Source organism: Thermomyces lanuginosus (assembly GCF_041956635.1).
Source record: "Thermomyces lanuginosus strain ATCC 200065 unplaced genomic scaffold VTN49scaffold_29, whole genome shotgun sequence".
Classification (NCBI taxonomy): Eukaryota; Fungi; Ascomycota; class Eurotiomycetes; order Eurotiales; family Trichocomaceae; genus Thermomyces; species Thermomyces lanuginosus.
In genome coordinates, this window is record NW_027192363.1 from 448,930 (window position 1) to 472,426 (window position 23,497).

Below are 23,497 nucleotides of genomic sequence, written 5' to 3' on the forward strand. Positions count from 1 at the left end.
CTACACACACACACACACACACACACACACACACACACACACACACACACACACACCATACACATGTGATTGCCATCCCAACGCGGCCAACCTCGGGTTGGCGCCTCTGGTGGATGGCGAAAAAGTCCCACCGGACAGCTTTGGAGCTCAACAGGTTGAGCAAGCACATGCGTTCACCGCAACGAGCAGTGCTCCCCAGGGACTAGGGAAAAAAAAAAAAAAAACCAAATCTCAGTTTCCGAAACAACCCGTATTCCACAATGGCCGTGCGCTATCATTGCAATCGTCGATCACCATTTACAAGGTTCATACCGGTGAGAAAGGGGAAGAAAAGGGAAGATCTGCGTTTCAGCTCAAGTTCTCGACTTCTTGGAGGAGGGGAGTGGATTCTTCGAATTCCGCGGAGTGAAGCATCAATCATGAATCTGACACTGAGAAGCTGGACTACTCGATCCTATCCATGATGAACTTGATTCCCTGTCCCTTTGCCTTCCATGTACAAGTGAGAATTGTGTTTGCAAACCCCCCGCCAAACACCCGGCGCCAATCATGCAAGGTACAACAAACAAGTCTATGGTACATGATAGAATTACATGGCTGGAAGCGAAATCTCCTCGTGATGATCATCATTCATAGCGTCCCGGGTGTGCTCCCTGTTTCTGCGCAAGTGCATCATCAGTCGCAATGCACCAGCCGGGGTCACGCCTTCGATCCGGCGTGCCATCCCCAGATTCTCGGGGCGGACACGCTCCAAGGCGTGACGTTCCTCCGTGCTCAGGCCGTGCACTTTGCTGTAGTCCAGATCGCGTGGGATTTGCATGTTCTCCTCCCGAGCGAACCGCTGGGCCAGCAGTGTCTGACGTCTGACGTACGGTGCGTACTGCGCCTCGATCGTTACGCGTCGCTTGATCTCTTCCGGGAATGAGGATGGCGTGTACCCGGCGCCGACGCCATCGGGACGTGCAATGTGGGGGATGAGCTGGTCGATGGAGACCTGCTTCACGCACAGCATCTCCAGCGCAGACCGGAAGGATGTGTCCACACGCGTCGGGAAGCCCATGCGTGACCACTGGCTGGATGTCATCACGGTGTTTTCGAGCAGACCCTTTAGCTCCTCGATCTGTGCCTTGGTATTGGTGAAGTGCCGCCACCGGGCATCCGATACAACGCCCGCAACGCGGCCCCTTGGTGTCAGCCGGAGATCCGCATTGTCCGACCGTGCTGAGATACGGAACTCGCTGCGAGACGTGAACATGCGGTACGGCTCCGACACTCCCTTGGTGATGAGGTCGTCCACCATAATCCCAATGTACCCATCCGCTCTACTCATGATAAACGGCGGGGCACCCTTGACAGCCAGGGCCGCATTGATGCCGGCCAGGATGCCCTGGCCGGCGGCTTCCTCATAACCGGTCGTACCATTGATCTGGCCAGCTAGATATAGCCCGCTGATTGGTTTGGTTTCGAGCGTCGGTTTCAAATTGCGAGGGTCCACGTAATCGTATTCCACGCCGTAGGCCGGCTGTAGCATCCGAACGTTCTCTAGTCCACGGATGGTCCGCAGTAACGCTTCCTGTGCCTCCTCGGGAATCGTCATGGAAATGCCGTTCGGATAGATGATGTTATTGGGCTCCAATCCTTCCGGCTCCAACCACACCTGATGCCGGGGTTTATCCTTGAAGCGGAGTATCTTGGATTCAAGCGAAGGGCAATACCGGGGCCCCTTGACCGTCTCTCGGATGTGTATAGACTTGTCGAGGTTAGCCCGAACGATCTCGTGCGACGCCTCGTTGGTGTACGTCAACCAGCAGTGCACCTGCCCTTCATCTCCGATCTGCACTGTCTCATTCATGTATGAAAAAGGTAGCGGCGGAGAGTCGCCACGCTGAATTTCCAGCGGCGCGAAGTCAATGGTCTTTTTATCGAGCCGAGGCGGCGTACCAGTCTTTAGCCGTCCCAATTGGAAACCAGCATCGCGGAGCGACTTGCTCAGGCCGAATGTAGCAGCTTCGCCCATCCGCCCGGACGGGAAGGTCTTCATCCCAATATGAATCTCGCCACCCAGAAACGTTCCCGTTGTGATAATCACGCGGTTTGTCGGAATCACCTGGCCCGAATCCAGCCTCACGCCAACAATCTTTCCCTTGACTTGCGGGTCGTCTCCGAGATTCTCCCGCGAAACTACAATGTCCTCCACCTTTGCCTCCAGAATGTTTAGGTTTTTTGTTGCAAGCAGCTCTTCTCGCATATACTTTTTGTACAGATCACGATCGATCTGCGCGCGAGGACCCCAAACCGCCGGACCTTTAGATCGATTCAACACGCGAAACATAATCCCCGCCTTATCGACGATTCTCCCGGCCAGACCATCCAGCGCATCAATTTCCTTGAGTATTGTACCTTTGCCGATGCCGCCAAAGCTAGGATTACAGGAGCATACTCCGATGTTATGGATTGAGGGAGTGACAAGAGCTGTCCGAACGCCGGCACGGGCTGCAGCGGCGCACGCCTCTGTCCCAGCATGTCCACCGCCAACCACCACGACATCATACGGCCTGCAAGAGGAAATCACATCAGTCCTTGTTCTTGCACGGTAGAGACAGGGTTCTGCGTACTGAGTGTCGGAGACCGTTGCCAGTCGCCGGCATTGAAGCAGCCTCCGCACCTGAGGGGTATAACCCCTGCGCAACACGGCCGAGGAATTCACTCTCAAGGCCATCATTGCGACGAATTCAGCATGAATTTCTCATACTGATTGGTGATCGTAGGCTTTTTGATTCGACTCAGAATCTGCAAACTGATTAAGGGTCAACGCATCACGTGAAAGTCGTAATCTAACTTTTCTGCGTTCCAATTAACTTTGATAACATTGATATGTCATCCGTAACACAGGTACTGGAGTACAGGCTGCAAGGTGATATTCATGCCGAATCAGAGAACTCAGCGACAATCTTTAGGAATCGTAGTGAAGGCCATCGGGAAAAACAGAGTTCAGAAATGACTTCAGGGCAACTATCTAGGTCCATAAAATGATTGATCGCCCAATGGCGTTGATCCTGAGAGTTTGGGAAATTGAAACTGTTCAGCCTTCTTCCAAGAGATGACACTTTAATAGGTGCTTGGAGAAAGTACGATGAGGTGGAGAGCTTCTATGTACTCGTACTGGCATATTGTGCTACAACTTATGGCATAATCCTTTAGCTACACAAAGGACAAAGATACCCCCAGTGGTTACGAAGGGATGGGCATGAGATTATACACACATCTAGAACATCATTCCATACCACGGCTTTAATCCACCGTCTTCACGATACTTTTCCCCCGGAACCTTCATTGGCACTGGAATGGTAGCATCAAAGATACTGGCAAAATCAGCCTCACGGTCGACGTCACCCTGGTCTGCCGTCACGGCAGATGACGTTGATGAAGTAACTGGTACGATCACTCCGCACTCCCAGTTCCGGCAGTTCAGTTTGGGCTTCTTCGTCACGCGATCTTGAACAAGTTTGCCCCTGGAAAAGTATGTCATGTCAGCGTATCAGGCATGAAAGACAGGAGAGAAGTATATACCATGCGCTTTCAGAGAGGTTCGCGCTTCCGACGTACGCCCATGCTGCACAAGCTTTGTTTTCTTGGCCTTCTTCTGCATCCTTCTCTGTTGATGTGGGCCGGAATGAGACTGGCTTTCGGAAACGAGCAAAAAGTATCTGAAACAGGTCAGTCAGTGCCTCTTCTCGGCGTTCGTGCCAACAAGACTGACTTTGTTGTGCATCAGTAAGCCCTCTCTACGGCTGACACAGTCCCGCATCACGGATCGGGGAAACTTTGGCCCAAGGAACCATTTCTCCTGGAAACAGATGGTCCCAGCGTTCATAGGGCCACCTTTGGACCGATGAACAGTTTGTTGAGATGGGTAGTAGGCTCGGAAGTTGTTTATGAATTGGCTGGTGCCAGTCGATGTTGGTTTGGGTTCGGAAGGTTGGCCTGTTCGAGTTAGAATATTGCCTCTAACGTACTCAATAGAATCAAGCAGACCTTGGGCGGAGCGGTAGAGGTGTCGAAGGAAATCTTCGTTTAGAGAGCCCACAGAAGATGTCTGGTGTTGCCAACGCATCAGCATTCCCATGACTTAACTGACATATTTGGCCGGACATACAACATAGTCAACTTGTATTTCTTGCTCGGTTGCAAGGCCCATTCGGGACACGGCACGGGCGAGGCCAGGGTGTCCTGTTTGGTGGCACGCGTCGCCCGTATGCGATCCTCCTCTACTTCCGTTAGACCAAGAACGACCCAAAAGGTTGTTAAGGTGACCAACATTGTATGGACGAATGCGTAACGCGCTGTTTCCGTAAAGTCAAAGGTCGACAGTTTGACGATGATGTTCTCTTGCAACGTGCTCTGACGAAGAAAGTACACGAGATCTTCGTAGAATGGAGTTGGCTTAAAAGTTTCAGATGTTCTCTTGGGCAAGTCGATAAGAAAGACAATCTACCTGGTCAGCACGTATTAATTCAACCTGCCGGACGGCTATGAGTACATTCTCCATGATCCCTCCAGACTCACCCCAATCGTATGGGACGAGATTGGCGCTCGGCACCACGATGCGGAGGTAGGTTGGGTGGAACAGCAGCATCAGTTTCGAATGCATGCAGTTCACTTGTCCATCCATTGGCGGGAAACAGAGTCTCAGGTTGGGTATGTCTGCTATTTCCTTTTCATACTGGTGTTTCTGCCCGGTTTACTCGTCAGTACAATCCGATGGAAGCCATCTTTCAGATACAGACTGTAGCCTCATCTTTCGCCTGCATGACCAGCAGGAATCGAGTGCTCCTGGTATTCAGTTTACTGAACAGCCATTCCATGTCCCATTGAAAAGAACTTAAGATGGCCAGCTCGAGGTCTCCACGCTGAAGGACTTCCTCAATTTTGATGTCGGCCTCACGGGGGCAGCCAAAGGCCCAAGTCTTCCTCACTTCACCACGTGGGAACTGTATGCCGGGTGCTGCCGTAGGCTCTCCACTCGTGTTTCCCCCGCCTATCTTTGTAGAGCGCGCATCTTCTCTAGGCATTTTTGATTGTCGATTTATTGGCGGCGGTGAAACAGCCATACTGGCCTTCCGTTTGGCGACCCGTGCCAGACGCTCCTCTTCTAGTTTCTTGCGGTCGAGACCTGGAATGCCAAAAGCTGAGGGAGTCGCCGCCTCGGTTTTTGTCAGAGGGGCCTTTGGACTTTCATTACTATCCTTTCCATCCCCTGCAGCCGGCGGCCCTTGGGAATTAGCCTCCTGCAGAGACAATGCGATGGCCCGTTTGAGGTCTTCATCTTCCTCGTCACTGTCCACTAAATTCACAGTGTTCTGCTGTTCATTGTCCGAATCTCCTGTTAAGTCGACGACTTCGGACTCAACAGGCTTACGACCAGACTGCCGCTGCGGCGCATTGTCTTGTAAAGATGCCGCGATAGCAGCTTTGAGCTCGGGATCCGAGTCTTCAGCATTCATCGTGGTCACTCGGCGTGTGATGCAGAGTGGTGACCGAACTGTGAGCGCCTTATTTTGTGCCAAACTGATGTGGAATACTCGAGTGAAAGCAGGGTGCAGAAATGTCATCAACTGGTGTTTGTTTCCATCTGGTGGCTTGTGAAACGTCGTTCAAGTCTATTCCGGGGTTTCGGAGACCCGCGCTTTGGACTCACATAGACTGCTCAACCGCAAACCAAGTTAGATAATCATAATTCAAGATCCAGTCAGGCTGAGTCCATAGAGTGTCGATCGACTCTCCTTCAGTCTACGCGTAGTGAACGCGGTTCGCTTGATACCTACTGAACTAAGCCTGAATAAGTAAGAAACTAGTAAAATAACATTGTATTGTGTAACGAGTCTGTAATTGCGTTATCCATGCAAGCTTAGGGAGGTATGCCTAGCTGAGGTTCACCATTAAATGTTCGGATATCTGACATCATGATCTGGGACTTAATCCCATCTTCCTAGAAGGCACTGCGGACGATGTTAACGTCCGGTCCTCCCAAAGCTCATGCGTCGATGCAAGTTCGAGACCTCCAAAGGAAAATCGGACATGCAGTATGTAGTAGGCGCTACGACAGTGGCCGAAAGTCTTGGATCTCTCATAATTGGGCATTTGCGCAAAGCAGGGCTGCCCATGAAATCGCCAGCATCCTTGGCCGGTAGCGGCATAATAACCGGGCGCAAACAAATAAAGCTCCGTATTGGCGAAATACCCTCTTGCTCCGACACTCATCCAGGTGTTGTGGAGGGCTCGCCACCGCTCTCCTCAGACTTGTCCTCCGGATTTGGATCTCTTGTAGCAACCGGGTCTGATACAGGGAAGCTTAAATGCTTCCAATCTTCAATTTCTTCGAGAATACACTTTGAGCGATCACGTATACTCTTCACCGCGTATGACCCAAGTAACAACCTCAACGGTGGGAACGAGCAATGTCCAAGCTGCCACACGAGTTCTGCAGCTTTCACAGCGCTGACAGGCTGCTTATCCCCGAGCCACTGCAACATGCGCCTCGCATGGCCCGCAGGCGAGGTGCTCGTTCGGTATGGCTCACTGATCGGTTTGATCAAGAAATGACCGTAGGAAGGTAGAGGTTTCATGGCTGCGGCATCGCCGGTAGTTGACGACGTTTGGGGATCCCTCACGTCGTCACGTCGAATATGCCCCGGTTCCACTAAAGTTCCTTTGATATTGAACCGGTCCACCTCGTAGTGCATGCTTTCCATCAACCCTTCCACGGCGTATTTAGATGCGCAATAGGGTCCCATGCCCGGGACGCCCAAAGTCCCAGAAACAGAACTGAAGATTATGTACCTTCCCCCGCCTCTGTGACGGAAGTACGGAAGTGAAAGCTGAATGATATTCAATGTTCCCATGAAATTTGTCTCGAATTGGTTCCGGATGTCGAAATCATCTTGGTCCTCGCACGCACCAATAACGCCGTAACCAGCACAGTTGGCAATGATGTCAATTCTTCCAAAGTGTCCCATAGTTTTCTCGATCACATCCTGCACCGTTTGACGAGCACGAACATCGCAAAGCAATCCCAGACAACTTTCGTTCTCTGCTTGGAGGCGCTGCATCGACTCATAACTGTCCTCTAAAGTCTGGCCGACAGCAGCAACCTGGTCACCGTGAAGGAGCGCCGCCTTGACAAGAGATCGGCCAATGTGTCCTGTTGCACCGAAGATCTAGACAGAGGGGTAATCAGCTTTGCCGTCGCGATTATGATGCCATTAATAAACACCGTACCAGCCAAACAGCCTTCTGCGGCGGATTATGTGGGCCGGGAGGATCGGTCGACAGCGGAAGTTGGACCCCAGAATCGCCTAAAGTGGACGAAGACATCTTGTCGTCTTGGGCGTGATGGCGATTGCACGCTGCACATATTGTCATCGGCATTCCCTGCGAGACCTTACCTACCTTTGGTACCTATGCATGTAAACGCATACAGCCTAACCCTATTTCAGTTTAGTCTGGAATACTATTACGGTGAGCCCGTAAGGAACATACAGTACTGTCAGTACCGTACGATTACTACAACTTAATACGGAATTGGAATGGCATCGTCCATACGGTCCTCAGATACCCAGAGGTACATATCGGCTACATCAGCTTACAAACGAAATGTATGTACAAAATACACTGTAAATCCTTCATCCACAAACGATCACAAGTCATTCCCAATAATACCAGCCTCGTCCTGAATTTCATCGACCTGCCTCTCTTCGTAATCGACCAGCGGCACTTGTAGGAGTCGGCTCCGGCCAATTGTTGACCGCATCTTCCACTTCTTCCAAAAACGTCGTGCTATTATGGATGGTGGTGCCGGCCAAAACGACCCGAACACCTGGCGAGCTGGCATTGACCTGAGCCACTGTTTTCGCCTCTTCGTAGGTCGCCCCGCCCACCATGAAGACGATAATATCCTGGGGTTTGTCCCTCGTGTGGCCACCGCCCTCGAGGAATGGGTACTGCAGCTCCCTGAGCTTGCCTTTGATGAGGTTCTGTAGAGTTACCTCAAGACGGGGAGAGTGCTGCGTATAGACATTCTCGACGCCTTTAAGACCTTTGAATCGGTCCCGTGCTCCAGAGAAGAACGAGGTTGACTCAAAAAGGTCGGAGAATCCTCCAGCAACAGGCGGTGCCTGCAGAGAATGGTGATACCTGAGCAGTTTTCGTATGATATTGACCCTGTGCGCGGGGACATTGCCAGCTGTCGTGAGGAGGTCGAGAAGTACTGATAACGAATTGTTCGGCTGCTTCTCGTATCTGATCGCATAGAGAGCTACAAGTCGAATCTTGTTCTCAACCGGAACGTTAGGGAGCTGAATTATCCGTTGGAGAGACTAAACCCTGTCAGACAAAAATAGTAAAACCAAGCAGGACTGTGAGCTCTTACCCGAAGATCACTCGTGTGGTTGTCGTTGCAAGCCAGGCTCTGCTCCAATTCGCTTACGTCCAAGAGATTATCCTCACCAACTCGCCTGCTGAGTTCGCTGACCAGAGTGACATGTTTGCTAACATTGCCCGAGAGTTTGCGAAATTCGGGATAATCTTCGACGAATCGCTTCATGTCCGCGATTGACTCGATGTTCATGTTGTTTTTTGTTTTGGCTTGGTACTGTTCAACATAGTCTTTGATGTTTCCTCCAAGGTCACCAAAATTTTGATACATATTCTTCTTGAAGAAAGGATCCTGGTCTTGAGATAGGACAATCTCGCGCAGTTCGGGGCGGATGTCGGGAACATCACTCAGGTCTACTCTCCCATTATTGATGCCTATCAGCTCATGAACCATTGCCTGGTATGTCCACTGTGTCAGGAGCGGCGTAATCGGATCGTCTCGTCGGTCAAGGATGAGGAGGATGGGGGGCGTGTCAGTCTTTCTGAAATTGAAGAGTTGCTCTTCCTGGGTGAGCTGGTAACGGATCTCGGTTGCCAGTTTTTTCGCCATCAGGCTGTTTTTTTCATATCGAATCAATGGGTTTTTCTTCAGGGCGAGAAGTAATGCGATCACACCCTCTGTTGTCCTCTGCAGCGCATCGGCATTCCAAATATCGGGACTATTACTCCAAATGCGATGCCGCGGAAATCCCAAGTTGAGAGAGCACAGATCAGGGTTAATGACGACAAAATCCGCATAATGTTCCTGCACCGCCCGAACGACTTCATGATCGTCTGCCTCCGCTAACCTTTCGAGCGACGATTTGCGAATAATGTTACTAAAGTAGAGGTAGTATTCCCCGTATTTCGGATCCCGTAACTCGTCGATCAGGAATTGGATCGAATCCGGCGACGGACGGACGAAACAGAGGCATCGCAAATGTCGCATCTTCTCTCGCGCCTGATTGTCGAGGCGGTCGACCAAATACACTTCATGGTTCAGCAGAGCGGACTGTGTTACGGCCGTCGACACGATCGAGACCTGCATCAGCCATTAGAACAGCTCTTGGCAAGCCAATCTCGGAGAGCGCCCACGGTCTCACTGTCCAGGAGCAAGATCTTCATTTTCGCCGATGTGCCCGCTGTGGGTGAGTCCCCTGCCGTCACCATCCGGGTGATGTACCCGGAGACAGCTGCGACAACGTCCATGGTGAAGCTTCGCCCAAAGGGCGACGACAACAAGCTTCACCGCTTGTGTGAATCCAGATCAGTAGTTAAACGAAGATGACCGAGCGATCGCGCGGATCAACGAGGCGGAGATTTGCTGTGCTGCATGAGTTGTCAGGTCCGCATTCCAGTAGCCTCCTGTAGTGTTGTTGTTTAGGTAGGGTGTCGCTCGGAACTGGGCCAAGCTCTCCGGTGGGTTGGAAGATCCGCCGGCACATGACGGCATGACAATCCAATTTTTTCTTGTCCTCTACGGCAGGCACTCCAAGCTCTCACTATATACTCTTCTTCTTTCGATTCGATGTAATTTTCCTTTCCGTTCGTTATTACTATTTCTCCTCCTCTTTAGTTTCTCTAGGAGTGCCGTATGTCTGGTTGCGGGGCGCATAAAGAATCGCTTTAAGCTATGACCGCACTCCGCGCTTCAATTGACGCTCGTCTGTATCCCGTTGTTTTGAGGCAGACAGGACGCTGATTGACTCCGGACAGCTTTTAAGTATGTCGCGGGACTTCTGGGAGCTTCGACCGATGAAGGTAACCACCTCGATTATGGTTTTTTGGCCGATCAACGAGCGAATGTTGACCACACTCTATGACAGTCAAACTCATCGGCTCGTTTCTCCTGTCGTACCCCCTAGCCGCCATCTTGAAGCGGATTCCTGACTCGCAGCCCTGGAAGAAAAATGTCTTCAGCATTTCCGTGTCCATCTTCTATATTATCGGCTTGTTTGAACTCTGGGATGGGTTGCGGACCTTACTGTACTGTTCTGTGGGAACGTACTTGATCGCTTACTACATAGATGGATCACTGATGCCCTGGATCGGATTTGCTTACTTGATGGGCTATATGTCGCTGAGTCATATTTACCGACAAATGGTCAATGACCCCAGCGTGATGGATATCACCGGAGCTCAAATGGTGTTGGTGATGAAGCTGTCGGCTTTTTGCTGGAACGTGCACGATGGACGCTTGCCGCCGACAGAACTGTCTGATTCTCAAAAATATTCCGCAATCACAGAGTTCCCAAGCGTCTTGGACTTCGCAGGCTACGTCCTTTTCTTTCCATCTCTTTTCGCTGGGCCAGCTTTTGAGTATGTGGACTACCGTCGCTGGATTGACACTACTCTTTTCGATGTGCCTCCGGGGACAGATCCATCAAAGGCGCCGCCTACTCGAAAAAAACGAAAAATTCCACGCAGCGGCCGATATGCCTTCCGGAAAGCAGTGATGGGGCTGGTGTGGCTCCTTGTTTTCGTGAAACTGAACGTTATGTACCCCATCAGCTTCGTGTTGGGTGATGAGTATGGGAAATATTCTTTCTTGCGGCGCGTTTGGCAACTGTATATGCTAGGATTCACGGCGCGTACGAAATACTACGCTGCGTGGACCTTGACGGAGGGATCATGTATTCTCTCCGGGTTGGGATACAATGGTTTCGACCCGAAGACGGGCAAGGTGTATTGGAATCGGCTCGAGAACATCAACCCCTGGAAACTTGAAACTGCACAGAACGTGAAGGGATATCTGGAAAACTGGAATAAAAACACCTCCCACTGGCTGAGACATTATGTTTATCTTCGTGTGACGCCGAAGGGCAAGAAACCCGGTTTCTGGGCGACCCTGATCACGTTCTTTACCAGCGCGCTGTGGCATGGATTCTACCCGGGGTACTATATGACCTTCATTCTGGCCTCTTTCGTCCAGACGGCAGCCAAATGTGAGTCATTCTTTTCTAATCTCGAGCATTCATGAGAAACTAAGACCAAGATAGATTCCAGGCGACACGTGAGACCGTTCTTCCTGTCCCCAGATGGAACAAAGCCTACCCCGCTCAAACCATACTATGACATTGTGTCGTGGGCAACTACCCAGCTTATTCTGACCTTTACCGCCATTCCGTTTGTCATCTTGTCTTTCACTGACACAATCAAGCTGTGGGGTCGGGTATACTATTATGGAATCATCTGTGTCGCGGCTTGGTTGATCATCTTTACCAGTCCAGCCAAATCCCTGCTCATTGCACAGTTGAAGAAACGTAACCGTCCTGCTGAGAAGAAAAATCCGGACAACACGGACACCAGTACTCCGGTACTTGGTCTCCCTTCTGATCCAGAGAAAGAGGTCGAGAACGCCATTAAGGAAATCGGTGATGAAATCGAAGAGATCCGCAAGAAAGACATTTCCGCAGCAGTTCCAACAGTGCAGGAAATTCGGGATCTTGCGGACCAGAAACTGAGGCGGAGAGCATAAGAAGACTGCATATACAGAACGGAGCGGTGTTCGCCGCGCGGGTCATTAGGTCTCAGCTCCCGAGAGTACCACACATGGTACTTTGATTCCACCTTGGTGTACGATTGGCGCCTGTTCATTACATTCCCAATACGCAGTACTTATACAGAACTTAATCATTAATTGACAGCGGATATGGTGATATGAGCCTCCTTCCCCATCGTAAACACAAAAATCTTACCTACCACCTCTCTTGCACGGACAAGTTGTCGGCGCTCATACGGAGTAGACATAGGTGAACAAAGCAGCCAATGATTTGGCGCTCGTTTCCCCACCTTTCAGATTTTTTTGATGAGCCATAAAAGTGGACCTTCGCAGTCTGAGTCCAGTCGCATGGCGCAGTGGAAGCGCGTGTCGTTTACACCGACAAGGTCCAGGGATCAAAACCCTGTGCGACTATAGGGGTTTTTTATTATTTTTTTTCTCACTGCAGGCCCTGCTTCATACACTCGGGTTCATCCCCTCCCAATGACCAGCAATTGTTCGCGTTAAATCACTGACGATAATTAAATACCTAGATAATAATAGTTGCTAGGTACAGAATAGAATTGGTCGTCCTCAGCTGATGGTGATCGTGGTGTCCATCGCCACCTGAGTGCTTAGCATCCGCGAAGAGCCACGAGTTGAACCATCCAGGCTTCTTCTAACAAGAGACGCTTTATGATTGCTATTGAGGGGAAGAAGCCACCTCGAGGAATCCAACTAGCACACCACTGCTCGTTTCGGAGAAGAGTACTTGTGGAACAGCAGGATAATATTTGCGGTCCGCGAAGAAACATATAAAACCGAACGCTGACATTCACTCGAGCCTCATGAAAACTACCATAACAGGACCGGGCAGCAAAACCACCCGGAAGCAATGGCATCTTTACAATAGGAACTTGACTCCCGACTTGGATCCATCGTTACCTGTGTCAAGGTCGAAAAAGCTTGGAAGCGACAAAATGGAGGACAGCACGTTAGTGCATTGATCGCTGCTTCTGTGCCTGTTTTCTGCGACGAGTCCGCTTGCGGCTTCGAAACGCTGGTTGAATATGCTAATGTCGATTAAGACGACTCTGATCTTCCTCAAGAAAATGGGAAACAGTAGCGTTTGGTATCCAATTGTAGAACGACCCTGTTGGCGTTGACTCGGAAAAAGTGATCGAACTCTCCTCTTAAAAAACACACCAATGAGCCACAGCAGCCTTGCCAACACGTTAGGCCCCCGGTAATTAGCCCGACTATTGGGGCCATCGAAATTGCAGTTTTGGTTATGCCCGTCCTTGCGGTCAAATCGATGTTAGGCCCTGTTCAAGAATCATTGATAGAACCTTTCTCGTCATATTCAATCCCGGAGTGGGGCATTTCATCAACTCAGATCCTTATCCTGCCTATGTCCACTTCGTGACAACTTAGAATCTCAAGACACGTGCCTGCGGTTGCCGTAACGTATTTGGATTGCACGGACCAGGAGCCCGACCTCCCCGATCCGGCTCGGTATGTGCTCTTTGCTAAATGATAGCAAGCAGAAAATCGAAAGAAAGCTCCTCAAGTATACACTGACGACGATTTGTGATCATGGACGAGACCAGGGAGAATCAACAGGTGACGTATCGGCTAATTGTATCAACTTTGCGGCTTTTCATACGTGCACTTGAATTCCCTACGGACTATCGTACCCTCAGAGCTTGTCATCGTCAAACAATTGAGGCTTGCTGAGTCGAAACTTCTGAGCATTCATGACATCTGACCAAGCCAATTCTGCGGCATTGAAACAATTCGAAAGCAATATCTAACATGACAGACATTCTGAAGTTGGTTACTTCCAATGACTGAAGGGCCTGGAACGAACGATTCATCGCCAAAGTCAAGGCATGGAATCTCAGGATTAATCTGAACCTGACATTGTCCCTTCGTTGGACTTCAGGACTGATAAGGTCCAGAACCCGCCACGTGTTGGCTTCGGCGATGAATCGCTCATTCCAGGCCCTACAGTCATTGGAAATAACCAACTTCACAATGTCGGATGATCCAACTCGGGCCGGGCTCTATAAATTCTTGATAGACAAACAGCGGCAAGCATATGACGATCGTAGAGCAACGAAAAACATCGTAGTACTATACATTTGTCTGATGTACCACTGTTGATTGACTCTCTTTCATAACCTTCAGATCTCTGGCTTCTTAAGTGCATCACTGCCGTAAAAGAAATACACTGAGGCACCAAAGTCGTGACGTCAATGACTACATCAGTGCGGGCTTGTAGGGCCGTATGTGTTTTGAATCATGAGTACGGGGTAGCTAGCGTAAGTACGCCTTTGGTACGCCTATGGTACGTCTGAATACGGAGTACTCCGTATATCTGTCCTGTATCCCTCTCAAAGAGTAATAGTTTTGGCCACGTTTTCGATGAGAGTTGTAAGCGCATACTCAGTATGATTACAGATTCTTGCCCATTCGTCCACCATGTTAGGGTTCTATTTGATCACATGATCCAATATACGGTGGTTCCTCTGCCGCATCTGATGCGGTTTTGTGGAATATGCTGGCTTTCCATGCGGCCAATTGAGTCATTCATTTTCTGAAGGAATATTTGTTGTCAGCCTGGCTGAAGGTGCGAATGTTGATGTGGCACATGGCAGCGACTCACAGCCTCTTAAGGCACTAGCTTGATATCCTCATAATCGAAAAAGAGAAAGCGCTTTCAACGTCCTAGGCCGGCTGGCCCAATGGTAAGGCGCTTGACTACGGATCAAGAGATTGCAGGTTCGAATCCTGCGTCGGTCAGGTGGGATTTCTTTTTCTTCCAGGAAATAATTTTTCCAAAAAATTTTTTTGGCCCATGCCCATGGGGCTCACAGGTGGATCACAGTATGGAGTGGAGCTGGGGCCCTTTTTGTTTGCCCGATATTTCGGGAAACAGAAAAAAAAAATTATTGACCGACGCAGGATTCGAACCTGCAATCTCTTGATCCGTAGTCAAGCGCCTTACCATTGGGCCAGCCGGCCAACAGCTGACAGTTGCCTCCTAAAAATGATTTCCAAGTCAATACGCTGGCGTCTGGTTATCCTGCACGTTTCGAGTAGCCCTAACTTCGGCAGCTCAATGCTTCTCTTGCTCCAAACGTCCTCCGAACTGCAGTTTCTGATTCGCAGTACTGGATACTCGACGATGAACAGGTCTATTTACCCGCATATCACGCTTTCCTAGGCAGAGTATGAGGCAAGGGTTCCCCTATCGATGCTCTTGAACGTGGGAGAAAAAGTCGGCTATAAGCGTCGGAGAATCAGTGCTTTGCTCATAGAAAATTGCTGCATAGCTCGAGGTTCGGGATTTGAGAATACGAGGGTTGATTATCTATGCAGCCGAGATGAAAACTGTTATTTGAAGCGAAAAGCGGATACCAGTCCATTCAACCATGTTAAGACAACGGTCTATTCAACCACCTCTAGTTAGGAATATGTACAGTGCTCTATTGTTACAATCTGTATATCTGTCCGTCTATTCCAATCCCTCCTCGGAAGTGATCCTCTATCACTCTGCCCCGCACAAAAGTCTCCTCGACCAAGCCCTCAACATGCTTTGGCTCGATACGACCGTACCAGAGACCCTTGCCCGCCAGCGAGTTGGCACTTGATGAGGATGCAAAATTAGAAGGCAAATAGATAATGACATTTCCGGCGTACTTGTGGCCCCCGATATGGCTGATGAGACCGACGTTTGCATGATTGGGGCCATCGACCTGCCCGATGCCATCGTCATCTACGCTGGTTGAGAAGCCACGTTTTCGAAGCACACGGCGAAATTCAGCCAGCAGGACAGGTCCCATGGTCCCGCATCGCCTGTCGCGTCCTCCGTGACCGCAGATCAAGATCGTGGGTGATTGCCGGATGTCGATTGCATCCGGAAATTGTGACATGAGTGATGGGTCACGGGCCAGTTTTTGACGCTGCAACGCTAGGAGGCTGGCATGAGCTGGATGAAGGTCTTTCTCATGAGGCAGAAGGAACGCCCGCACGAATGTCTCCGGATCAGTCCCGGATTCAGAATCTACTGATATATTGCGTATATACTTGAAATCCGGAAACAAGAAAACGGACACAGTTTTGGATGACTGTGGCTTGGATGGGACAAATGAAGAATTTGTGATGATCACATTGTTATAGGGCTGAAAGATGTCAGCACATGAAACTCATCGATGCTTTCGACGTACATCAGCATATTTGCCTCCACGCCCCAGAAGCCCTTTCAGCTTTCGAGCGAAGATCCCCCAGCCCTCGTTCAGACCGTCCTCTTCAATTCGACTGGTCCAATCGGATTTGCCAGTTGATATCAACACTTGCTTAGTGTACGCTGCCATCGTTCCGTTCAAAGGCTGGTTATGATCAATGGGAAGACCCTCGGGCATGGAAGGGGTTGGTGCACATTCGGACATCGATTCGGGACATGACGAGCAGACAGGCAGTGATGAAAGTGCCGCTAACGTTGAGGAGTGGTGTATGCCCAGTCGCCAATTCCTGTATAGTGGCACCGCTAAACGCCATGAACGATACATGGTGGCCATGTTATTCATATTCCGCGCCTGTTGCAGCTTCGAATCATAGAAAATAAAACATTTGTAGATTTTAAATGGAGAAAAAGCTACAAAACAGAGTGAGGAAAATGCCGTTGGCCGTACTCGATGTTTTTCATCCCGTACGGAGATATCGGAGTTCTTGTACGACTAGGGGAAAGAGGAACGAGCTGCTGCTCAGCCTGCTGCGCAAGTGCGGTGAAATTTGACTTCAAATTTTAGCTTAACTTCCTAGTTAGGCACCTACCGATTTCTACTTTACCTGTTAACGGATTACAGGATTTATGACTTTTACGGAGTACATGTATGAAGGTATTCCACGCTCCGTGTTTATTTTCTAATATACCGTGAGTATTGCATATGGCACAGAATTTCCAAGTGATTATACGAAAGGCTGACCGTCAGAGGAAGACAGTTACCCAGAATCTGCAGTAATTAGTAGTTATTAAAACTAGTAACTACAAGTAGTTACACTGCATAGATGCAGAAGTCTATATACATATCGATTCATCGAGTCGTACAGGTATGTTTCGTAGAGCATCGGTATTCAATACCGATTGCAGTGATCTTCATGTCATTCATGGCCATTGCGAGCAAAAAGATGGTTATAAAGTCACGAAGCATTCACCCGAAGCCCCTCGGCGTTGCCAGCGAACTTCAGGTACATGCAGCATGACTAGACGAGCGAGTGATTCAGAAGCCAATGGTAGTACCAACAACCGCCAGGGTGATCTAAACATGGTTAGCTTATATTTTGGGTCTCCTTGCCGGTGTGTAAACTTACGATAATGCTTATGAAGACCACTCCAATTGGGATCATAACCCGATTTACATTCCTCCACCAGCGAGCGTTATGATGACGTTTCAACTCATATTCTCGGATGCGTGTTGCAATACCCGGCGAAGCAATAATCGATTCGTCATCCGTACTGGGTTTTGGCGGAATTTTAAGGAACGCGGCGATAAACCAAACTGGTCGAGATGAGCAATAGGACAAGTGATGGAGTCAATAATGCTCTTACCTGGTGGGAACAGAAAACCTAAACAAAACGAATACTTTTGCACGTTTCTTCGGCCAAACAACGGTTCAATACGTGAGTCCACAGACGGGGGAGTCCAGAAAACGGGTGCATTCATGAAGTGCTTGTCCGGGTGAAGGTGCGGCGACCAGGCCTGGCGAGAAGGGGGAGGGTTGCCGTCCAATGTCATCTCGGGTTCCTGCTCAGACTCCTGTTTCCAATGGGCTCGAGGATCTGCGGGGTTATCGCTCGGGATACGAGGCGCCTGATTTTCCTGGGTATCGCTAGGCAAAGGGGGCGTTTGAGACTCCGGGTTAATTGTTGGCAAACTGAGCACCTGAGATGGTCGCGAGTTCCCACGGGCACGGGTTCGCGGTCGTGAAATAGTTCCAGAGCTCGTAGGGGTTTTGCTGATGTATCGACTCGCGGTATCTGGTCGAGATGCTGCAGTAGAAGGTCGGCTATCAACGGCAAACAGTGCAGGGTTCGGAGCATCCGAATCGAAATTGCGATAATAGAATCGCACCCAATTTGGCAATGTGTTGAGGATAACGCTGCTGCTGGAACTGGAACCAGTGCGCCGCAGGCTCCCCGAGTTGCTTGACCGTGAATCAAGTGATTGATTGCCACGCTGGATGGATGCCCAGTGGCGCAGCGACGATTGGGGAAGGTTGCTAATTCGATCGGATTCCTCGGTATGTGCTGCTCCGTCTCCAGCAGAGCCACTCGAATCGGAATTCCCGCGCAAGTGTTTCTGTCCTGCGTCGATGCTTGTCGACGCCATTTCTGCGCCTTGTTCATCAGAGAAGAGAGATGGTACAGTAGACAGCCGTGTACCTCGATGAGATCCAGGTCGATTGATCAATGCTCGAGCAGGTCGCTGAAGCTCAACAGGTTGAGAGGATGAGTTTGCAAAGGAGCCTGATGAAGAAGGCGGACGAATTCGCGGATACTGCACCAAAGTGGTGCGGCTGGCGACTTGGGTTTCGGTCATGGAGTTGAAGCTTCCAGACGAAGTTGTGTTGGAGCGTGAGCGACTAGAGCCAGCCCGAACGAGCGATGATATTGACTGGTATAGGTGAGCAATATGCTCTGGGAGGTCAGATTGCGTAGACTCGGTGTTCGATTGGCTGACCTCCACGGCTAGTCCGGGCCAACTTGGCGCGTCAACGTGAGTTCGAATCACTGTTCCGACTGAATGCAGAGACGAGGCGCCTGTGGATAACTCGGATCCAACTTCAGCAGCGATGTCTGGAGAAGAACTACCAAGTTGAACCAAGTTCGGACTTGAGCTCTGCAAGGGGATGATATTGGGACTGGACGGTGCCTCAGGAGGTGTTGCGTTGGAATTGACACTGGAATCAGGTGAGACCAGCTTCACTGTGCTCGTGAATTCATCTGCTGAAGCACTGCCAGGAGGAGTGCTTTTCGCTGCTTCTGTCGTGACAGCTGACCGAACAGTGCGGAGAACAGAATCGCCGTCATCGACAATGATATCACCGTCGTAGTCATCGTCGTTTTGTTCCCGCTCCTCTGACCCTTGTTGTTGTTTGTCCGCACTGGTTTCGTTAATTCCATCATCCTCCAGCTGCGGTGTCGGAAATGATGACATGCTTGAGCTTGGATCATTCTCCCAAACTTGCGATGAGGATTGGCCAACGTCTTCCGACGAGGATCGTTCCCATTGAAGACGAGAACCAGTCACTGTTTGATCCGTATCGGTTGAGACCAAGGAAGTATTTGAGATTCCAAACGCATCCTGAAGAGAATACGTCTGCCCCTTCCCCGGATTTGGCGGCAGAAATTGGGACGGTTTTGTTGGATATGGATTGACTCTGTGGACGCCGTCATCTGACTCGTCCTTCACCGCGCGGATTGGAGAATTACGGCTGCCCTCATTGTTCGCTGACGGTGAACGTTCATGAAGCACTCTCCGTTTCGGAGAGGCTGTCGGGGTAGTCATAGGTGATGGGATGGCTGTCGTGCTTGAATGTCGCAATACCGAACTAACTATCCAATCAATGTATGATCGAGAGGCGTTCGCTGTCTAATTATTGATTATTGTATTTCGCAACCACGATTGCTGGGAAAAAGAGCGACTATGATCGGCGATAATGAATGTTGTCGTCAATTGAAACCTCCCAGTCTATATCAACGCCGAAAACGATTCTATTAACGAGAGTCCAGCTGCGCAGAACACGGCCTAAAACGAAGAATATGAGGCAACAACAACAGTAAGGATCGTAAGTGGCATTAAAGATCGGTCGCGCCGTGTCGTCCGAAGCGAAACGAGAGTCGTCGTGGTCGTAGAAGGGCGTCAATGCACCAGCAACGAGTGAACAGAAGCCATTACAGGCTGCAAAGAGCGACAACGAAAGGAACGACTAGCGACCAAACAACAACGAACGAAACGGAGAATGATCAAACAGGTATGAAGCAGAATTGAGAGTGGGAGAAGAATAAATCGGCACGTGTCCGCATTGACCAAGGGGCTGCCCGGTCTCCAGGCTCTGGAACCTGCGTCGGCCGTTAGCGCTCATTGCTAGAAAGTACGGTGAAGGCGTTCGCCAGTTCTAAGCCCCCAGCTATTCCTTACTCGTACACCTTCAGGCCACGGCTAATTAGGGTAACCTAATCTACAGATAACGAACATTGACACAACGAAATCCCTTGTAAACCGAAGGCACCACACCTTGATTCGTTGATCTATAGTAAATCGTCGAAATCTGCTAGATAGCACAACTGTGAGTCTCGCGATCCTCGTTGACGCTTTGTCGCTCAGTTGGGCGAGATTATCGAGATAATGTGTTCAATTGATCCTGCCCTTGCTTCCAGCTTGGCTGCTTAGAAGACGACTTCAGTAATAGTGGCTGCGTTGGGAAAAGAGGCCGAGCGATGGTCTGTGCTCCATTATAACGAATCCATCGCTAAAACGAGCCAATTTTCTTGTCGATATTGATTCGTTGTATGCACACAGCGAGGGACGGATCGTGCCAAACGCCGGAGATTGGAGCATTACGATGTTGGCATCCACACTCTGGCGGCAGACCGGCAGCAGTAGTGGGGTGCATGTACAGTTGTACCTGGCTGCCTCACTTCCTGCCGCTGCCATTATTGACCATTGGACCAGAAGACGCCTACTGAATCGACTCCTGCATTGTGCATATTATTATTGTCGAAACTGCCATTCTTTGGGCTTGCAGTTGCTCCCTTCGAACATCGAAAGTCTTCCCAAGAGCAGAACTGGTAGACCATAACTACAACGCCCTGAAGCGCTCTCAGAATAACCTGCAATCTCGACCGCAGTCAATGAACTTTTGAGAGAGCGAATTATTTTGCCACAAGTCTGCGTCGTACATGGAGTAAAATTGTCAGCTCCGACATGCTTGTGATTCCTTGGATTGTCCTGGCGACCAGCTCAGGACAGAATGGAGTTGGCGAACGAATAATACTTTGGCTGTAGGTGTCGAAAACGCCCGAGATCTCGTCGACTAATTGTGTGAAGAACATGGTTTCTGAAAGTCGACTCATCAATTTGCCATCGTTACTGATGAGGACGTCGGTCAATGTTGGCTGGAGCCTGGCGATTTTGTCTGTCGATGCAGCATTGTTGCGAGCGGGCATCACGGCACATCGTGCCGTGTGTACTCTGCGCGGAGTAGGTTAGATGAATTCCGTACGAGTGCGTTACGGTCCCGAAAGAACTGTTTCAAAATCCTGAAAACAAATCCATGTTCAAAAAGGAAACAATGATTTAGCCAATCACATGGCGTCCTCAAAAACGCCAATTTCAAAGCGGCCGCCTACCCGCGCTCTCTGCCAGCTTGGCACGCTAAACATTGCCCAAAGCCCAGGAACGCTTTGCAGTTGAACCCTGCGAAAGCGAAACACCCCGTTTGAAAAATCGCGTAACTGCTCTCGAACGTCTGATTCCAGCGGACCTACAGTCCAACCTCTCTGATACAGGATTCTTCCTCAGATCTGCCAGAGCGGTTCCAGCAGACACGTACTTGTTGTAGCAAGTGTTCAATACAAGTAACAACCGTTCGACTGATTGTCAGTGCAGGCAATCGCACGGTTGCTTTCCGGCGCCGTGAAAATGGCCCCTATAGAATTCCTTGAGCGATTGAAGAGCTTGTACTTTCGAGGGGCGCGTGGTGCGTTGCCTCCCTCCTGCGCCAGTCGCAACTAACCCTGACATGTGCCAGAGGATCCTCCACCGTTGTCGTCGACTACTGCTGCAATATTATCGGTGAGTGATCCAGTGGTCGCTGCAGTTCTATATGCATGAAGTGTTGTTTGGAGAAGTAATCGCTTTATGAATATTCAGTGCTTACTAGAGCGACAGGTCCTGGCCACTTTGGGATATGTAGCCCCATTCTACTTGTCAAAATCAACACGGCCATCTCCGACTCTAAGTAGAGACGCGCCATCTGTCATTCGCAGTCGGATTCGGATCGTTACTTTGACCTGCATATTCAGCACAGTGGCTGCTCTTGTGATCGCAGTGGAGAAGGGAGATATCGCGATCTCGGAAGCTGTCAGGCTGCTAGGGTATTGGCCCATTGATTTGGGGGACATCGTCCGAAGCCTCTTTCTGGTGATGATCCTGTTTGCAGGACCTTTGTTTGAAAGTGGCATTGCAGATGGCGATTGGAAGGTATGGGTTCGTGGGCAGGGTTTAAGAGAGACCCTTCAGAGTTGGATTGGGTTTCGAAATTTCGTCGCCGTATGTGCCTGTATTATATGCTGCCTTGATTCTTTACACCATTCTGACACAAAGCAGGGTCCGGTGACTGAAGAGATCATCTTCCGCTCTGTCATCATTTCCTTTCACGTTCTGGCTAGAATTTCTCCAGAGCGCATTGTTGCCTACTCGCCACTATATTTTGGCATCGCCCATGGACACCATTTCTATGAATTTCGTCTGACTCATCCCGAAACTCCCGTTTCTGCGGCTTTGTTTCGGTCCGTCTTCCAGTTCGGCTATACAACTGTCTTCGGCTGGCTTGCGGCATTCCTCTATCTACGAACGGGTTCTTTACCTGCCGTCATTCTGGTTCACAGTTTTTGTAACTGGTGCGGTCTTCCTCGGCTATGGGGCCGCCTTGAAGCGGACGCCGCTGCAGGGTCGCCGCTGCTACGTGAGAAGGAAGATTTTAGTCGGACAATGGTTCGGGAAGTATCGAGAAAACCGGGAATTTGGTGGACCGTTGCATACTATGTGATATTGGTCTGTGGTGCCATGGGCTTCTTTTACCTGCTCTGGCCGCTGACCGAGTCACCGCATGCTCTTGCTGAGTTTTCCTGACGCTCATCAGGAACTACCGCTCCGAGCTTTGTGATGTTTGCGCCTACAAAGTATGAGTAGTTATCATAATGATCCTCTAATACGGAATTTAATGCTGCGTCCATTTCTTGCAATTCCGCGATTCAACCACACTGGGCTCTCTACCTATAGCTTATGAGTCCATTGAAATGTAGAATAGTTCGTCAATTGACATGTCGCTGGGACTTCCTGGAAGGAGAGAAGATCCTAAAAAAATAAATTTGACCGACGCAGGATTCGAACCTGCAATCTCTTGATCCGTAGTCAAGCGCCTTACCATTGGGCCAGCCGGCCTTGACAGTCTCACGTGCCTGTTTCTTCCCTTACGATCATACTGTTCGTCTTTTCTTCGCAGAGAGCTGTCACTTGCCAGCATTCACCTACAGCAGACTCCGGTTGAGTTCTGTCTATTGCATTCACTCGCCTGATGGCTGAGCCGCTGCTTCGCTGCGAGTGCATGCAGCTATGCAGTGACCGAGATCTACAGACTGAATATACTTAGCTTTTTCGGGCTAGAATCATGCTTGTTTAATAGTCTAACCATTTCTAGTAAGAAGAGCAGTAAATCTGCTTCCAAACGCCGCCAGAGAACGTGATTTCTCTGTTTAACTCGCGCGCAGCAATTTCAAGTCCCCAGAAGAGCAATTGGCACGATGCCAACAGA

The 23,497-nt window shown here is 50.0% G+C and overlaps 8 protein-coding genes and 4 non-coding genes across 12 annotated transcripts; 4 read left to right on the forward strand and 8 right to left on the reverse strand.

Annotated features, from left to right (window-relative positions):
* Positions 1–589: 589 nt before the first annotated feature.
* On the reverse strand, positions 590–2,722 carry VTN49DRAFT_3672 (uncharacterized protein; the record flags this gene model as incomplete). Its single annotated transcript, XM_069411534.1, has 2 exons — positions 590–2,555; positions 2,616–2,722. The coding sequence occupies 2 exons, from the start codon at positions 2,720–2,722 to the stop codon at positions 590–592; spliced, it is 2,073 nt and encodes a 690-aa protein (XP_069268143.1).
* Positions 2,723–3,265: 543 nt separating this feature from the next.
* On the reverse strand, positions 3,266–5,504 carry VTN49DRAFT_3673 (uncharacterized protein; the record flags this gene model as incomplete). Its single annotated transcript, XM_069411535.1, has 8 exons — positions 3,266–3,512; positions 3,571–3,707; positions 3,761–3,984; positions 4,036–4,096; positions 4,157–4,268; positions 4,319–4,491; positions 4,541–4,732; positions 4,788–5,504. 8 exons carry the CDS (start codon positions 5,502–5,504, stop codon positions 3,266–3,268), a joined length of 1,863 nt encoding a protein of 620 aa, XP_069268144.1.
* Positions 5,505–6,257: 753 nt separating this feature from the next.
* VTN49DRAFT_3674 (uncharacterized protein) lies at positions 6,258–7,428 on the reverse strand (the record flags this gene model as incomplete). The annotated part of the gene is made up of 2 exons (XM_069411536.1): positions 6,258–7,217; positions 7,279–7,428. 2 exons carry the CDS (start codon positions 7,426–7,428, stop codon positions 6,258–6,260), a joined length of 1,110 nt encoding a protein of 369 aa, XP_069268145.1.
* A 308-nt stretch (positions 7,429–7,736) lies between these two features.
* VTN49DRAFT_3675 (uncharacterized protein) lies at positions 7,737–9,621 on the reverse strand (the record flags this gene model as incomplete). Its single annotated transcript, XM_069411537.1, has 3 exons — positions 7,737–8,375; positions 8,429–9,454; positions 9,508–9,621. 3 exons carry the CDS (start codon positions 9,619–9,621, stop codon positions 7,737–7,739), a joined length of 1,779 nt encoding a protein of 592 aa, XP_069268146.1.
* A 424-nt stretch (positions 9,622–10,045) lies between these two features.
* Positions 10,046–11,890, forward strand: VTN49DRAFT_3676 (uncharacterized protein; the record flags this gene model as incomplete). Its single annotated transcript, XM_069411538.1, has 4 exons — positions 10,046–10,076; positions 10,129–10,173; positions 10,239–11,357; positions 11,412–11,890. The coding sequence occupies 4 exons, from the start codon at positions 10,046–10,048 to the stop codon at positions 11,888–11,890; spliced, it is 1,674 nt and encodes a 557-aa protein (XP_069268147.1).
* Positions 11,891–12,256: 366 nt separating this feature from the next.
* VTN49DRAFT_t45 lies at positions 12,257–12,328 on the forward strand. The gene has a single exon. It is a non-coding gene; the product is annotated as a tRNA-Val (tRNA).
* Positions 12,329–14,626: 2,298 nt separating this feature from the next.
* Positions 14,627–14,698, forward strand: VTN49DRAFT_t46. The gene has a single exon. It is a non-coding gene; the product is annotated as a tRNA-Arg (tRNA).
* A 150-nt stretch (positions 14,699–14,848) lies between these two features.
* VTN49DRAFT_t51 lies at positions 14,849–14,920 on the reverse strand. Its single transcript has one exon. It is a non-coding gene; the product is annotated as a tRNA-Arg (tRNA).
* Positions 14,921–15,390: 470 nt separating this feature from the next.
* On the reverse strand, positions 15,391–16,347 carry VTN49DRAFT_3677 (uncharacterized protein; the record flags this gene model as incomplete). Its single annotated transcript, XM_069411539.1, has 2 exons — positions 15,391–16,080; positions 16,126–16,347. 2 exons carry the CDS (start codon positions 16,345–16,347, stop codon positions 15,391–15,393), a joined length of 912 nt encoding a protein of 303 aa, XP_069268148.1.
* Positions 16,348–17,178: 831 nt separating this feature from the next.
* On the reverse strand, positions 17,179–19,467 carry VTN49DRAFT_3678 (uncharacterized protein; the record flags this gene model as incomplete). Its single annotated transcript, XM_069411540.1, has 3 exons — positions 17,179–17,217; positions 17,270–17,457; positions 17,508–19,467. 3 exons carry the CDS (start codon positions 19,465–19,467, stop codon positions 17,179–17,181), a joined length of 2,187 nt encoding a protein of 728 aa, XP_069268149.1.
* A 2,136-nt stretch (positions 19,468–21,603) lies between these two features.
* VTN49DRAFT_3679 (uncharacterized protein) lies at positions 21,604–22,815 on the forward strand (the record flags this gene model as incomplete). The annotated part of the gene is made up of 4 exons (XM_069411541.1): positions 21,604–21,661; positions 21,713–21,756; positions 21,853–22,233; positions 22,291–22,815. The coding sequence occupies 4 exons, from the start codon at positions 21,604–21,606 to the stop codon at positions 22,813–22,815; spliced, it is 1,008 nt and encodes a 335-aa protein (XP_069268150.1).
* A 240-nt stretch (positions 22,816–23,055) lies between these two features.
* VTN49DRAFT_t50 lies at positions 23,056–23,127 on the reverse strand. The gene has a single exon. It is a non-coding gene; the product is annotated as a tRNA-Arg (tRNA).
* Between the last annotated feature and the right edge of the window lie 370 nt (positions 23,128–23,497).